Below are 16,113 nucleotides of genomic sequence, written 5' to 3'. Positions count from 1 at the left end.
GTAGTGATTATGTGTGACTAGCTACTGTTCACCTCATGTAGTGATTATGTGTGACTAGCTACTGTTCACCTCATGTAGTGATTATGTGTGACTAGCTACTGTTCACCTCATGTAGTGATTATGTGTGACTGGCTACTGTTCACCTCATGTAGTGATTATGTGTGCATGGCTACTGTTCACCTCATGTAGTGATTATGTGTGACTAGCTACTGTTCACCTCATGTAGTGATTATGTGTGACTAGCTACTGTTCACCTCATGTAGTGATTATGTGTGACTAGCTACTGTTCACCTCATGTAGTGATTATGTGTGACTAGCTACTGTTCACCTCATGTAGTGATTATGTGTGACTAGCTACTGTTCACCTCATGTAGTGATTATGTGTGACTAGCTACTGTTCACCGCATGTGGTGATTGTGTGTGACTAGCTACTGTTCACCTCATGTAGTGATTATGTGTGACTAGCTACTGTTCACCTCATGTAGTGATTATGTGTGACTAGCTACTGTTCACCTCATGTAGTGATTATGTGTGACTAGCTACTGTTCACCTCATGTAGTGATTATGTGTGACTAGCTACTGTTCACCTCATGTAGTGATTATGTGTGACTAGCTACTGTTCACCTCATGTAGTGATTATGTGTGACTAGCTACTGTTCACCTCATGTAGTGATTATTTGTAACTAGCTAATGTTCACCTCATGTAGTGATTATGTGTGACTAGCTACTGTTCACCTCATGTAGTGATTATGTGTGACTAGCTACTGTTCACCTCATGTAGTGATTATGTGTGACTAGCTACTGTTCACCTCATGTAGTGATTATGTGTGACTAGCTACTGTTCACCTCATGTAGTGATTATGTGTGACTAGCTACTGTTCACCACATGTGGCGTTTATGTGTGACTAGCTACTGTTCACCTCATGTGGCGTTTATGTGTGACTAGCTACTGTTCACCTCATGTAGTGATTATGTGTGACTAGCTACTGTTCACCTCATGTAGTGATTATGTGTGACTAGCTACTGTTCACCTCATGTAGTGATTATGTGTGACTAGCTACTGTTCACCTCATGTAGTGATTATGTGTGACTAGCTACTGTTCACCACATGTGGCGTTTATGTGTGACTAGCTACTGTTCACCTTATGTGGCGTTTATGTGTGACTAGCTACTGTTCACCTTATGTAGTGATTATGTGTGACTAGCTACTGTTCACCTCATGTAGTGATTATGTGTGACTAGCTACTGTTCACCTCATGTAGTGATTATGTGTGACTAGCTACTGTTCACCACATGTAGTGATTATGTGTGACTAGCTACTGTTCACCACATGTAGTGATTATGTGTGACTAGCTACTGTTCACCTCATGTAGTGATTATGTGTGACTAGCTACTGTTCACCTCATGTAGTGATTATGTGTGACTGGCTACTGTTCACCGCATGTAGTGATTATGTGTGACTGGCTACTGTTCACCGCATGTAGTGATTATGTGTGACTAGCTACTGTTCACCTCATGTAGTGATTATGTGTGACTAGCTACTGTTCACCTCATGTAGTGATTATGTGTGACTAGCTACTGTTCACAGCATGTAGTGATTATGTGTGACTAGCTACTGTTCACCTCATGTAGTGACTATGTGTGACTGGCTACTGTTCACCACATGTAGTGATTATGTGTGCATGGCTACTGTTCACCTCATGTAGTGATTATGTGTGACTAGCTACTGTTCACCTCATGTAGTGATTATGTGTGACTAGCTACTGTTCACCTCATGTAGTGATTATGTGTGACTAGCTACTGTTCACCTCATGTAGTGATTATGTGTGACTAGCTACTGTTCACCTCATGTAGTGATTATGTGTGACTAGCTACTGTTCACCTCATGTAGTGATTATGTGTGACTAGCTACTGTTCACCGCATGTGGTGATTATGTGTGACTAGCTACTGTTCACCTCATGTAGTGATTATGTGTGACTAGCTACTGTTCACCTCATGTAGTGATTATGTGTGACTAGCTACTGTTCACCTCATGTAGTGATTATGTGTGACTAGCTACTGTTCACCTCATGTAGTGATTATGTGTGACTAGCTACTGTTCACCTCATGTAGTGATTATGTGTGACTAGCTACTGTTCACCGAATGTAGTGATTATGTGTGACTAGCTACTGTTCACCTCATGTAGTGATTATGTGTGACTAGCTACTGTTCACCGCATGTAGTGATTATGTGTGACTAGCTACTGTTCACCGCATGTGGTGATTATGTGTGACTAGCTACTGTTCACTGCATGTCGTGATTATGTGTGACTAGCTACTGTTCACAGCATGTAGTGATTTTGTGTGACTAGCTACTGTTCACAGCATGTAGTGATTATGTGTGACTAGCTACTGTTCACAGCATGTAGTGATTATGTGTGACTAGCTACTGTTCACAGCATGTCGTGATTATGTGGGCACATATTTTTTTCTGGTTCCTCAAAGTTTTCATTGCCGGAAGTGGTAAACGATATAAGTACTTCACTACATATAAAATGCTTACTAGTCACATGCGTCTCAAATATCCTTTGACAACAAACTTCTTGCCTTCAGGTGTGGCTCAGATATAGAGCCCGGCGGAACGGTTTTTACTAACAGGAGAAAAGGCAAAGGGGAGTAACTGACGCCTTAACCAGTAGGCAGGAGAGGGATCGTAAGCGATAGCTAGCTATTCACGTAGGAGAAGGTAAGCTCTGAATTCAAGCTTCTCCTGGGAAAAGGCTTTGAGAGTCAACCCTGCGGAAAAATCACGAACCAGTAACTGTTAGTCAGTTTGCAGCACTTGCTGCTACACCCTAGCAGAGCCTGCGACGCCCCCAAACTATATCGGCACTTGTCCATCCTTTGGATACATCAGCTGCGTTGAGAAGGGGGAACTGATCTTTGGGCGACAACATTCCGCCCACAGCTAATGCCCTGAGCGTTCATCTCATTTCCATGAGATGATGATGATCCATGAAGGAGGCCATAAGAATATTTTACCTTGATGCTTAACTTCAGCTTGTCAAAGTGCATCAATTTCAACGAATATTGGCGATTTTAACGAGAAACTTAAAACCATGCCAAGGAAGGCTGCCAACTAAAAAAAAAGAAATGAACTCTAACTTTAACACTCAATTGCGTGGCGGTTGGTCTTCGTATCAAATCTCCTTTCCACTTCTAAATAGTTACCCATTAGTTTTTAAAAAGCTATTAAGGAATAGAGTTAAAGTCTAATGCATGAAATTATTTTGGGCTACAAATGGAAAAAGACTTAAACAAATTTTTTTTTCAGTTGTGCTAAAAAAAAAGTGCAAAAACATTCTCTAATAAGGCTACCTTTAAAAAACAACCTAGCTTAGCAACACTATTCTTTGTGTACACTGGTTACAACAAAAGCTGGCTATTTAAAGTTTTTCTGCCATGTATGAAAATATCCATAACAAAACCTCTGTCCCAATATATAAGGATATAATCCATGGATATGCAGCCCAACTGTGACCTACGTATTATGCTACAATGCCAACCAAATGTAATAAAAATTATTATAATTTCTTTTTAAAAAATGTTATTTTTTTTTAAATGCTCATCCCGAGTGTGTCTGCGTTAAGTCTCAAATCACTATCGAACATATCGTATAACCTTAAAAGAGTAAAAAAAAAATTACACAATAAAAACGAATGCTAATTATCAATAATTAAATATTGATTTAAATCGCTAAAATATTATTTACTTTTAAATAAAATCGACTTGGATCGGGTCTGATCGAATGGGTTCTGATTTGATCGGATCAGATCGTGATTTAAATAAACTAATTGGCCAGTATAAGGATCGAACACAAGACATTCACTCTGTTTGCATGACGATCTATCAGTTTCGTAAATTGCACGACTTCCAACTTTTGACCAGCTTTTCCCCCGACCCAATTATGATAAGGGGAAAACTAAAAGTAGGAACAGAAACGAAACGAAAAATAGTTTTATCTTACCAGCGTAGCCACACCATAAGAGAAAATAATATACGCTGAATTATATTGATATTTTAGACTTATATAATGAAAAATTTAATAAAATGCTTGTCAAATTCAAACTTACAGTCCTAAAATTAAGCTTTTTTTTTTTTTCGGAAATCATTTGGGCATGATTCGCTGCCGGAGATTTTAATACCTAGCGGTAAAACTATAAATAGCTACCTTTTTTGGCGTATCCGGTTCACACAATAAACAAATGTTGAGAATTCTATATTTTAAACGCTAGGCTTCTAGGATAATGTTTGCTCATTTTTTAGCACTGCAAAATTAAGGTTTTTAAGTTTTCCTGTTTGTAGCACAATATAATGAAGCTTCGTTGGAGAGAAATAAAATTCATTTTAGTTCCTTCAACATTGAAACGTTTCCTGGTGTTAATGGCCTTGAAAGTGTCTGAATCCAGTAATTATTCTTATTCTTATCATCATCATCATCATCATCAGGTTTGTGTAGCGACTCACATACTACTCGAGACACAAGGGTAAAGGTGCATTTGCTACTAGATATAGTAAGACTAATGTATACAAGTGCTCCTTCTTTCCTAGTGCCATTAAACCATAGAATGAGTTGTCTAAAGTTGCAAAGAAAGACAAAGACTTAGAAGATTTTAAGTTTGTAATTAACATGCATAGCAAAATTAACACATGGTGACGCGTATGAAGTAATTATCTTCACTTCTGAAGATAGGTCTTTAATTTATAAGAAAAGTAAAGATAAAAATCTCCTTGGGGTGTTTTAATATTCTCAATGTACTCTTGTTTCATCTCCTCTATGGAAGGAATGTGTATCAACGAGTTTTCTAAGCTCTTCAGAGTTCAGTGTGTGTGTGTGTGTGTCTTGATGTTCAACAAATGCAATAGATGTGGCCTGATGTGGAAAATTGATCTAATCATCATCGATCCATTGATAGCTCAGTAAACTTTTAATCGCCCTTGGTGTAACGTGACATAAATCAATACATTGTCCTCTTTTATTAAAATCAATGTCATAGTCCATCATAGTTCTTTTGAGTATCTAAGTCTACAAAGCAGGAGCACAAATAGGTGTCCAAAAGAGTGACCATTGTTCTCAACAGACGCCTGGCTTGATTATACGTATAGGAAAATAGCTTAGGGTCAGCTTCCACAAGACGTTGTCTTTTATCATCAGATAGGATGCTACAGTTTTAATTTGCGGTTAACTGTCATTTGGATATATTGATAAAACTATAGATCGATATTTTAAAAAAATCAAATGTAGAAACAAGTAAAACCTTAAAAAAAAATACTTTAAACAAAACAAAATTTATTTATATATTAAGTGTAACTGAATCAATGAATTCTACCAGACATGCTATGTATACCAATGATTGGGACGCAATAAATCAGTGTGATAGACATAGTTTTATCCATTGTATTTGTCTAGCTTCTAGCGTTCTCATTACGCTATGATTCTATCACTTGTCTGGACCAGTAGTAAAAGGAGGAGCGTAGGTGGGGGGTATCTTAGAGAATGTTTATATGATCGTATTTTTTTTAATGCATAAAAAAAATGTTCACGCAGGGCGCAAGTGTGCTCAAGGGGACTCATTCAACTTAAACCACCACATCTGTCATATACAATTTCTTTCCCTTGTTCAAGATACCAAACAAAATAATAAATCATCAATAGTTAATTAACTAATTGGTTAATTTTTTTTTATATTGTTTCTTGTGTTGTCAGGTAAAAGAAATGTGCACAGTTTCAGCTCAAGTCGAGATTGGGTGTTAGGGAAATAACGTGTTGTAAATGTCACTTCTGCTTGTTAAATGACATTTGATTGTGCAATTATAGATGTCTTGTTTCACTTGAGTTGCTGTACTACTTTTCATCTCCTATGTCTACTACCATTAGCAAAGAACAGCAAATATCAATAGTAATCAATAGTCTTCACGTAGCAGACATTTAGTATATTCACCATGAAATAAAATACACCTTAAACTGGCGAATTCCGCCATAAAGAAATACATATTATGTTTCACAGATAGACTTATGTCCAGTCAAATATTCTAAGTACACAACTGGTAATTTTATTGAATTAACTACATTATACATCCATACAGTTTAAGAACATGGCGACTACTGACTTTTCTAACCACGTGGTTAACTCCCAGAACAAGATTTCCTGCCCCCATAATTCTCGATTAGGTTTCACTTTCACGTGAAACACAACAAAAAGTTATACTTTGTGATTCTCACTAATTCATGCCACAAACAATGATATGACACGCGTACAGACGTTTTACCAGACAGACAAGCAGACAGACTGAGTTGATACAAGCTTTGTTAAAGCAACTGAATGCTATAATTACGGGAATATTGAATTATAAAATATAATGACAAAACTAGTTTTCACAATAAATAAACACAATAGAAACAGATTGAATAAATTTACAGTGAGAATGTTGAGATCCCAATATACAACTGACACCCAAACTTTATAACCGTCCTCTGTAATAGGAGAAATAACAGGAGAAATATAGTATAATTCCCCGGAGTCCTGTAGATGAAATACTAAGCTTTAACTTTAAATAATAAATTAAAAACTTATGAAGTGATCTTTCTGAAATTATTTTATTTTGTCAAACAATAAGAAATTGCATCTCGATTGGATAATGAAAAAAAATCCTGTCAAACTCCATATGACCTCATCATATGAGATGGACTAAGACTTATTTATACTAAGTCTAATAAACCTAGTGTTTGGTTTCCTTAAAGAACATAAATACAAAATTAGACAAAAACTAAATTATGCAGCAAATGTGGATTGATATTTTGAGCCCAAGGTCAATAACAAACAACATAAAAATCGTCTTTCACTATCTTCTTATCTTATACTAGACAGATATTACCCGCGGGTCTTAACTTGCGTATTGATGTAGTCTCTGATGTAGTCACTGATAAAGTGCATGAGAAACAAAGAAAATAATAATGTTATAAGTAAAGCGAAAGCATGAATTCATGAATAAAAAAATATGAATGGAGCTAAAAATAACTAATTGAGTTGGTACTGGTGCGTACCGTCATAAAAAAAAGCCCTGCATCTAGGAATTTCGCATTTTTAGCCTGTGCTACTGGTTTACCATGAATAAGATAAGTGAAATTAATTTGTTTTAGTTTTTTTGTCACTTTTCATAACTGAAAATTTTCTGGGTGAAATGACAATTTGATTCCCCTTTCGGTTAGTCTTGGTTTAGTACTTACTGGAGGCTACAGTGTCACATGACTCAGTAAAGAGAATCTTCTCAGCATTGTTGGGCTGACTGAGTCTGTACAGTAAGAGATCTGTCAGCTGTCTGATCAGTGTAGACTCTGACTGTGATGATAGATTTGTATCGTCGGCAGCAACCTTCTTTGTCCTCTCCACTAACAAAACACACAATTAAAAACAAACTTATAAAACAATGTACAAAGAGGGAGTTGTTTTTTTTGAGTAAAGTTTTACTTAGGCACCATTCCACATAAGCTTAAGTGCAGAAAATCGTTTTCGTTGAATATGGTAATGTAATTGACTACCTGGTCGTGTCGGTTTGCGCACTGGGCTGTCGATCTGAAGGTATATCAGAAACATGTAAATCATTTTCCAAACAAAACATACGTAAGTTTTTCACTGCTGCTCTTTTACTAGATTGGAATTTATTTAATTTCCTTTACTTTCAATGAAACGTAAGGCGAGCGACATTCACATCTACGGTACTTATTGTCATTCAAGGAGGCCCATTTGGGGGCCCCAACAGCCCATTTGGTTACCGACCCACCAACCCGCCCCTGCACAATGGCTAGAATGTAGCTGATAGCAATACAAAGTTCCATGCTTAAATGTTAGTCATTTTAGTTTTTTTTTTTTTTTTTTATTAAACTGATAAGATAAATTTTTAAATCTCCACTGTTGAAGCCATTATAACCTTGCAGACGACAATTCAGAAAACGATTATTACGTTTTTGCCTAAGCACCGGCAGGACGGCAGCAATAGTGGCGGGCTGGCTTGAACCATTTGTAATTCTCCATGCACTAAGGCTCCGTACTGGGATTAATCCCTTACAGCAAGGTCCAGGTATCTGGCAGTGTTCTGGGTTCGCTTGTTTCCGTACAAAGCGAGAGACCCCCGCATGCACCAGTTTTATTAGTTTCAAGACTAGTCGTACCTTCGAATGTGTTTTTGAGCACCCTGCAATCATAGACAATGTGTTCAACTGCCTCGTCTTCCGTGGTACAATGTGGACATCTGGGATCGTGATTCTCTCGGAAACGCTGCAAACGTCTCTAACAGCGGCTAACGAAGACCACCCCTCGTTTGTGGTTTCAAGGGCCAGACGAGCGGGGTTCGCTAAGTCCAGGACGCCCAGCCCAATGTGTGGGTGCCTGTGCATTAAAGTGGATAGAGTTCGCCGGTACGAGAGGCGCGCTCAATAAGCCTCGTGGGATTTCGAAAGTACGTTTCCAGAGACAACGGCAATGCATTAAGCCGCCTCGCTGACGGCAGGCTTTCGGGCGCTGAGAATAACGGTCCCCTGACAACCTTTCCAATACCATCCAGGTATCCGCGGCAGTGAGAGGAGGACATAAGCTATACAAGAGCCCAAGCTGTAGGTAGGTAGCTATGTCTCAACTGGTGAGACCCCTAAGCCAGGTTTGAGCCAGAAGTGACCTTAGCAGTGCGAGGGGCCATGGTCAAATGTCATATCAGGGCCACGAATATTTGAACGATGAGTTGACGGTAACAAAAGATTCTCTTTATCACGAGGCCCCTTAAAGGCGCGGGGTTTGGGGCGGTGGCCCCACTTACCACCCTATAAAACGTATCAGCCTCAACTCGAAAACGTTTGGACGATATTGTAGAGGGCGTTTTTCATGTTTGCGATATGGTGAGTCAATGTATAGGAGTAAGAAATAAGATGACGACTCATTGATAATAAAAGTTTGTAACACGTGTGTTGAAGGGAAACTACACATTTTAAGGCTACTAACAATGATTAAGTGATCAAGTGTCTATAGCTGTAGTGTGATTTAAAGTTTAGAAAGCTATGACACATGTCTTAAAAGACAACACCAAAACAATTATAAGCTACTTATGAGCCGGTCACTGTGCTTTCTGCAGCACGCGGTGTCTTGATCTATATTAGTATTTCCCAAACTTTTTCCTAAACGGAAAACTTCGCATATATAAGCATTTAGCGGAACACTTTGCATATTTTAAGAAAGGTTAATTCACTTGCTGGCCTACTTGTTAATTATTCCAGTAGTTCGTGGAACTCCTAGTCAGGCTTTGGGGAACACTATGATACCAAGGAACACAGTTTGGGAAACACTGATCTATATAAAAGAAAACTTTTGTGAGAATAGACCATGTGAATACTGCGATCGAAACTCAATGGGTTTGTTAATAGGAGTGTCTAGTGTTAACGCAAGACTGTCTAGAAAACGTGTAATTGAAATGGTTAAAGTGTAACAACAAGGACGAACTCTCTTTGCAATCTTTCTATTGTTTAGATTATGGTAGTAAAATATTAAAATAAAAAAAATATGATAGAGCTAATCTGGCCTGACAGCGCCGTATTTAAGCATGTGGAGACCCCGGGCATAATGTTTGTGAAGGCCCCTACATTTTTTTTTTAGAAAACTTTAATAAAACTTCACTGATTACTAAAAGAAAATACTTATATCTAAAAGCACGCGCCATATATTATTAAAGATCTAAAAGAAAGAGAGTACTTGCCAATTAAATTTTCTTTCATTTACAAAAAAAAAAAAAGATTTATTATGCATATTTTAGTAACAAAAAATGTATATGTTTAGAGTTAACCCAATGTACTAAATGCAGAGCTACTTTACGAGCACATTGTAAGCGGTCTCTTTTTAACCAGAACAGTGTTGAACTCACGAAAGATAAAAGTATGGGTTTTGGAGAAGAAGGTTACTTTCAATAGTGAAAGTAAGATGGATTACAGGTGCCTGTCCTTTCTTGGAGGACAGACAATAATGATAGGTATAGTCAACTCTGTTAGTTTTTCAGTTATCTGCTATTTATTTATTTTTTATTTATTTAGTTCTATGAGAAAGAAGCTGACATGTTAGACTTGATCTAAGACCTGTCACTTTACCAGATTAACATGCTGGTAAACATGATATGAAAAGCTAAGCACAAACGTAGGCAATTCCTTCTAAATATATTCTGATTTACACAACATTTTAATTTGCTCCCACACTATGTTAGAAATATACGAATATTACATTTTAATATTACCTGTTGGATGCGCAATCTCTGCACTATTTCTGGACAGCGCTATATAAACCAAAACTATAAGAACACTGATCACAAAAATGACCACATAGTTTGCATTCTTCATTGTTAAATTCGAAACGGACATCGCCTGTGCTGTCAGACGAGAGTATTTTGTTTAACACCATTGCAAAAAATATTACTCCGGTGTTTTCAAAATAAAACCCAGAATCTAGTTATTTCGGTAGGGATTATTCATCTAGCTTTAATAATTGCAAACTGAAACACTGGTTATTAAATAAATGGCTATAGTGAAAATTTAAGCTTGTCCCTCTTTTGGATTTATAGGGCTTTGTAAATTTTGTGTTTGTAATTTCATTTTTTAAAGTAATGATGCGCTTATTTAAATAGTATTCCATATCAGAACATACAACAGCATGTTAAAGTGTTAGAAATAGTTTTTTTTAAATTTACAGTTTCAAATGAAAGATAAATAAATTCAATGTAATGCAGCACTTCAAGAGTTAAACAACAAAAATCAAACTGAAAGTAATGACGGATGAACAAAAAAATAACCACTCAAAAGCCCCGATAATTTCGTTAAAATTTTATATAGGCGAAAAAAAAACATATCTAGTGGAAAAAAACCCAGTCAGCAGCTAGCAAATGTACAGACCAGTCCTGCACTTGTGTGACACAGAGAACAGGTCATGGATTTTCCACTTTGTTTATGTGCTGGGCAAATAATGATATTAAGATACCCGCCATTCAATGAGAATTTATTTCCTGTATTTCAAGTGTTTATTAGCGGCCCCCGTAAGGGGAAAAAGCCGCTATTAGGTTTGTGCAAAATGTCCGTCTGTCCGTCTGTCCGTCTGTCCGTCTGTCACACTCAGATCTCGAAAACTAGAAGAGACATGAAAAATATTATTTCATCATTAAATGCGGCTTGAAAAGTTTAGGTGCAACGGCTACTTTTGGTTTTCTAAAAGCAAACCGTTTAATTTATAAAATTAATTATGCAAGCGATTTTTTCATAAAAATACACCAATTCTAAAACAATTACGTAAATGTAAGGGAGGCAATGTTACAATATGCTAACAAAGATGGACAGTTTTTGTGTATTTTCAGTATCACTAAGTCAAATATATTTTTAAAATGTACAGGAAATGTTTACAACAAATATAAATAATAGTTAAAGACGTTTTTTCTGGTCAACTAGCTGCTAAAATTAAAAAAAAACATTTATTTTTTATTTATAAAGGCTAATAATGCATTTTGTATGTAAATATCACGCACATTTTTTTTAATGGACTTTTTATGCAGCGATTTTCGTGCAGTAGCGTAACGTCGCTACATGACCAGGTGCTAAACCAATTCCTTAAACTTTTTTAAAAAATCAGATTTTATTTATTTTTTGTTTAGTGCCCCCATCCAAATAAAAGAAGATTATTTTTGTGCGTTTTGTCTGTTTGTCGGTCTGTCACGATTAGATTAAAAAAACTAGAACTCTAAAAGCTATTGAAAATCTGATTTACACTTTAATGTTCCTCCCGTAACATCTCAATAGTTTTAAGTATCTAAAAATTGATTGTTCCGGATTTTTTTGTGCAAAACTAATCAACCCCAACAAATGTTTGTTTGCTCTTCTAATTTATATTACATTCAATTTTCATGCTTAGACGTTGCAAAAACACATTATCAATAAAATGTTGTTCCGTTTTTTATGTAAATAGCATATTAATGCTAAATCAAAATCTCTATACTGATATATATTTCATTAAGTGTAAAAATGTTCCGGATATTGTTTTATAAAACATGAATTATGCCTAATGATTGTTTGAAATCGCATAATTTACTAATATTACACTTACATTATTTGACAATGCGTCACTATAATTTGGTTATCAATATCAAATTGTTCCGTATTTTCATCTTTAAACAAATTTTAAAAATATCGACAATAGGTTGTTCAGGGCTTTAGAAAAAAAGTAATTTACTAGAATTGATTACTGAAAATTACTTTTTAGACATTTACTTTTTTTGCTAAAACATAACATAGAAGTTTTGTAATTGATAAAGAAAGTTCCGGATTTGGTTTCTTACAAATCGTCGCCAGAAATTTCCGAATTTATTTAAAAATCTACTAACGCCAAATAATTGTTTGAACGCCCTCTTCTAATTAATAAACAAATAATCTTCTCATTTACGAAATAATGTTTTTACGGATTTTTTTGAAAAATATTTTAACTCACTACTCTCTTACAGTACATTTAACTTTCTACCTAAAACATTAAAAAATCTAATTATCGTTAATATTATGTTCCGATTTTTAAGGAAAACAGAATCCAAACACCAAAGTAAGGTATGAAAATCTCTCCACATGGCTGTAGTACATCTAATTTTTTTACGAGACCATCCAAAAAATTTAATTAACGGTATTTCATTTATCTAAAATTCTCTTTTTTTTTTACTATTTATACAAACATCCGGAACAATCTATTATATAAACTTTTCAATTGAGTTCATACCTAAAAATTATTGCGATGTTTTGAAACGTAGAATAAAGGTTAATCAATTTTTAATAACTTTTAGTTGTTGTTTTTTTTTATATCAAGATGACGGACAGACCGACTGACAGACAAAACGCAAAAACAATGCGGCTTTGATCCTTTTTAAATAAATTCTATTAGAACTCAGTGCAACAATGTCTATGAACCCTCGTTAAATATCTCGTGTAAATAAAGACATTTTTTTTTTGGTACCGGTACTAGCCTATTGTGAGGTAATGGAATTTTTTGTCTTTGACATCATATGAATGGACTCTTTAAATGTAGGCCTAATGTTAAAAGAACGCACTCGGTGCACCAATGTCTATTAACCCTGGAAAAATTGCTTGTAATAATGAAAACATATTTTAGTCTAACTAAGCCGTGTGACGTAGTGTTGTTTTTTTCCTTTGACGTCATATGGAATGAATTCTTTAAAATTAATGCTAAAAGAACGCACTCGGTGCACCAATGTCTATGAACACTCGATAAATGGCTCGTAATGATGAAGGCGATTTTTATTCTAGCTAGGCCGTGTGACGTAGTGTTTTTTTTTCTTTGACGTCATATGGAATGAATTCTTTAAATGAAATGCTTAAAGAACGCACTCGGTGCACCAAATTCAATGAACACTCGATAAATAGCTCGTATCGATGAAGGCGATTTTTAGTCTAGCTAGGCCGTGTGACGTAGTGTTTTTTTTTCCTCTAACGTTATATGGAATTAATTCTTCAAATGAAATGAAAAAAGAACTCGGTATAGTAATGTTTATTAAGCCTCGTTATGTGACTCGCGTTTAAAAAAGGAATGATATCTTGATTTAGATCTAATCTAGATTTTTTAAACTAGATCTAGATTTTTATTACAGTATATCTAGATCTGGATTTATATTCTAATTAAAATTATTTTCAGTCTATATCTAGAATTTCTAGATCTAGTTTAGACTAAAATAGACTAGATTAAGATGTAGAATTTCAATTTCTAAACTTAAAGTGTAAAAAAAAAATGTAGATTTTCATTTCCAAACGTTTTGATCAAGATTGTAATGTTTTAATATACTAAAACTAATCTACTATTTTTTATTTAATTTAAATTTAAATTTACGGCAAATGAATCTTTGAAACATTATTACTTTTGACCATCGGATGGCTGCCTGGTCGTGCGGTTTTCGCGCTGGACTGTCGTTCAGATTTATGGATGGTCCAGGGTTCAAACCCTGCCCGCTCCCATCCCCCGTCGTCCTGCGGGAGGTTTGGACTAGGAAGTAATTATCTTCAACTCTGAAGGAACATCCGAAACATGTAAAACATTTTACATCAAAATTAAATCACCTCTTGAATATTATTTGCGAATATGCAGATCCGACAGGGATCCGACTTCGACGGGGCCGCCTCTGAGTTTGTGTAACACAAACTCTCTTTGTAATCTTGTTTTATTTTATGTTAGCACAGAAGAAAAGAAACAAAATATCAGTATAGTATTTGGGAACAGATCTACCAATTGATAATGTCTTGCTACACAAAGATCTCCCAAATGGGATACGTGTAGATGCTTTATTGGTAGAATAATCAACATGCTAGATTATCCTCAGATTTTTCAATTTTCAAAGTAGATTTGATTTCATTGCGTCGGAGGAACTACACAATGGTTACCTTCAGTAACGATTTTATTTTAAATATTCTTTTTCTTTTTCCCAAGGTCGCCTAATTTTAATCTGCTTTACGTCATTTCCGATTCTTCTTAGACACATCTCTAAATAAACGCCAAAACTAAGCCCAATAGCATCTTAAAAATAGATTTAGAACTATTTTTTTGTTGCTTTGTGTGTGTGTGTGTGTTGTTTTTTTTCGCTTCGGGAAGACGTGCTGTCTACTCTGCTAGTGAGGTACTTAGGGCTAGATACAATTGGTTAGTTATATAGTGTTTCAATTTAAAACAACAACCTATAAAGGGGACTAATTTGGCTTATACTACTACTTTAGTCAAATACAATTTGTTTCCCTTGTTCGAGATAACAAACAAAATTATTAATTACCAATAGTTAATTAATTAATTGGTTAATTTTAAATAATTGATTCTTGTGTTGTTAGGTAGAAGAAATAATTGTACACAATTTCAGCTAAGTCTGAGATTGGGTGTGTACAAAAGTCTAGATAAAGGTGTGTGCAAATATTTCTATCACTACAATGTCCACACACACACACACACACATATCAAGCCCCACCACACACTTTGCGATTTACCTGAGATGAACTCCTATTGAAAAACAGAGCAGGAAGGACTAGTCCTCCCGTAGTGCTCTGGCAAGAAACTTAGCCGTTCAGCGTAGTGCCTCGTAGCTACCATACAAGTCGAGTGACTGCTCAGACAGGTCCCCTGTCGCGGAGCTGGGGACACTCGTACAAGACGTGCTTGACACTGTTTCGACGCTCTCTCCACAGTGACGGCATCGGGAGTCAAAGTTCGTGCGGAACCGGACAAAGTATGCCCCAATAGGACAGTGTTCCGTTCTGCACTGCGCAATAATTGACTGCTCTGACCTCCTCAGTCGCCACCATGGATCGTCGCGATCTGGGTGACGCATGTGCTGCATTACACCACGTGCTCTATCGGATTCCTTTACCTGTGGATAGGTGTTTACCTGTGGATAAGTGTTAAGTATTGAGTGTTGAGAGGATAGAAGATTTAAAACGGAACATCTGATGACCGTAATGATTAGCTCTGTCAAATGTGATGAGAAAGTCATGCAACCACCTGCCTGAAGCGTCCTGGTAGACTAGATATTTCCTGGCTTTAACAATTGAGGCCTTTAATGTTGGAAACAATGTTTCAAATTATTTTATTTATTTACATAATCATTATATTAATTTTATAGTAGATATAGTTAATTTTTTTTATGGAAATGTAAAAAAAAAAAATTAATGTTATCAGTACAACCAGAGAGTCAACATACCAGTACAAACAGAGTGTCAAGATACCAGTACAAACAGAGAGTCAACATACCAGTACAAACAGAGAGTCAACATACCAGTACAAACAGAGAGTCAACATACCAGTACAAACAGAGAGTCAACATACCAGTACAAACAGAGAGTCAACATACCAGTACAAACAGAGAGTTAACATACCAGTACAAACAAAAAGTCAACATACCAGTACAATCAAAGGTTTCCAGGCATAACAAATATTGTTCTTTGAATAAATGAACTGGGAATGTGACCACCTGACATTTACAATTTCTTTCAGTCTGAAAAAAAAATAAAAATGTGTTTTTTTTAA

The 16,113-nt window shown here is 35.9% G+C and overlaps 1 protein-coding gene and 1 long non-coding RNA gene across 5 annotated transcripts in view; one reads left to right on the top strand and one right to left on the bottom strand.

The window, feature by feature from the left end:
• LOC106056782 (uncharacterized) overlaps window positions 1–10,723 on the bottom strand; it is a 27,073-nt gene extending 16,350 nt beyond the window's left edge. For 2 of the 4 annotated variants that reach the window (XM_056037341.1, XM_056037343.1), the window contains exons 1-3: window positions 8,003–8,435; window positions 7,269–7,430; window positions 6,917–6,961 (exon numbers count right to left, since the gene is read on the bottom strand). In XM_056037341.1, the coding sequence (XP_055893316.1) occupies window positions 6,917–6,961; window positions 7,269–7,430; window positions 8,003–8,435 (640 nt within the window). Of the gene's footprint in view, window positions 1–6,916; window positions 6,962–7,268; window positions 7,431–8,002; window positions 8,436–10,309 lie in introns of those variants that run through there. The other 2 variants (XM_056037344.1, XM_056037342.1) reach the window with 2 other exon arrangements.
• Window positions 8,516–16,113, top strand: LOC129927621 (uncharacterized). Its single transcript, XR_008779232.1, has 2 exons — window positions 8,516–8,655; window positions 15,766–16,113. It is a non-coding gene; the product is annotated as an uncharacterized LOC129927621 (long non-coding RNA).

Source organism: Biomphalaria glabrata, chromosome 8, assembly GCF_947242115.1.
Source record: "Biomphalaria glabrata chromosome 8, xgBioGlab47.1, whole genome shotgun sequence".
Taxonomy (NCBI): domain Eukaryota; kingdom Metazoa; phylum Mollusca; class Gastropoda; family Planorbidae; genus Biomphalaria; species Biomphalaria glabrata.
Note: the sequence above shows the minus strand (reverse complement) of the source record. Positions and strands in the feature narration are given on the sequence as shown.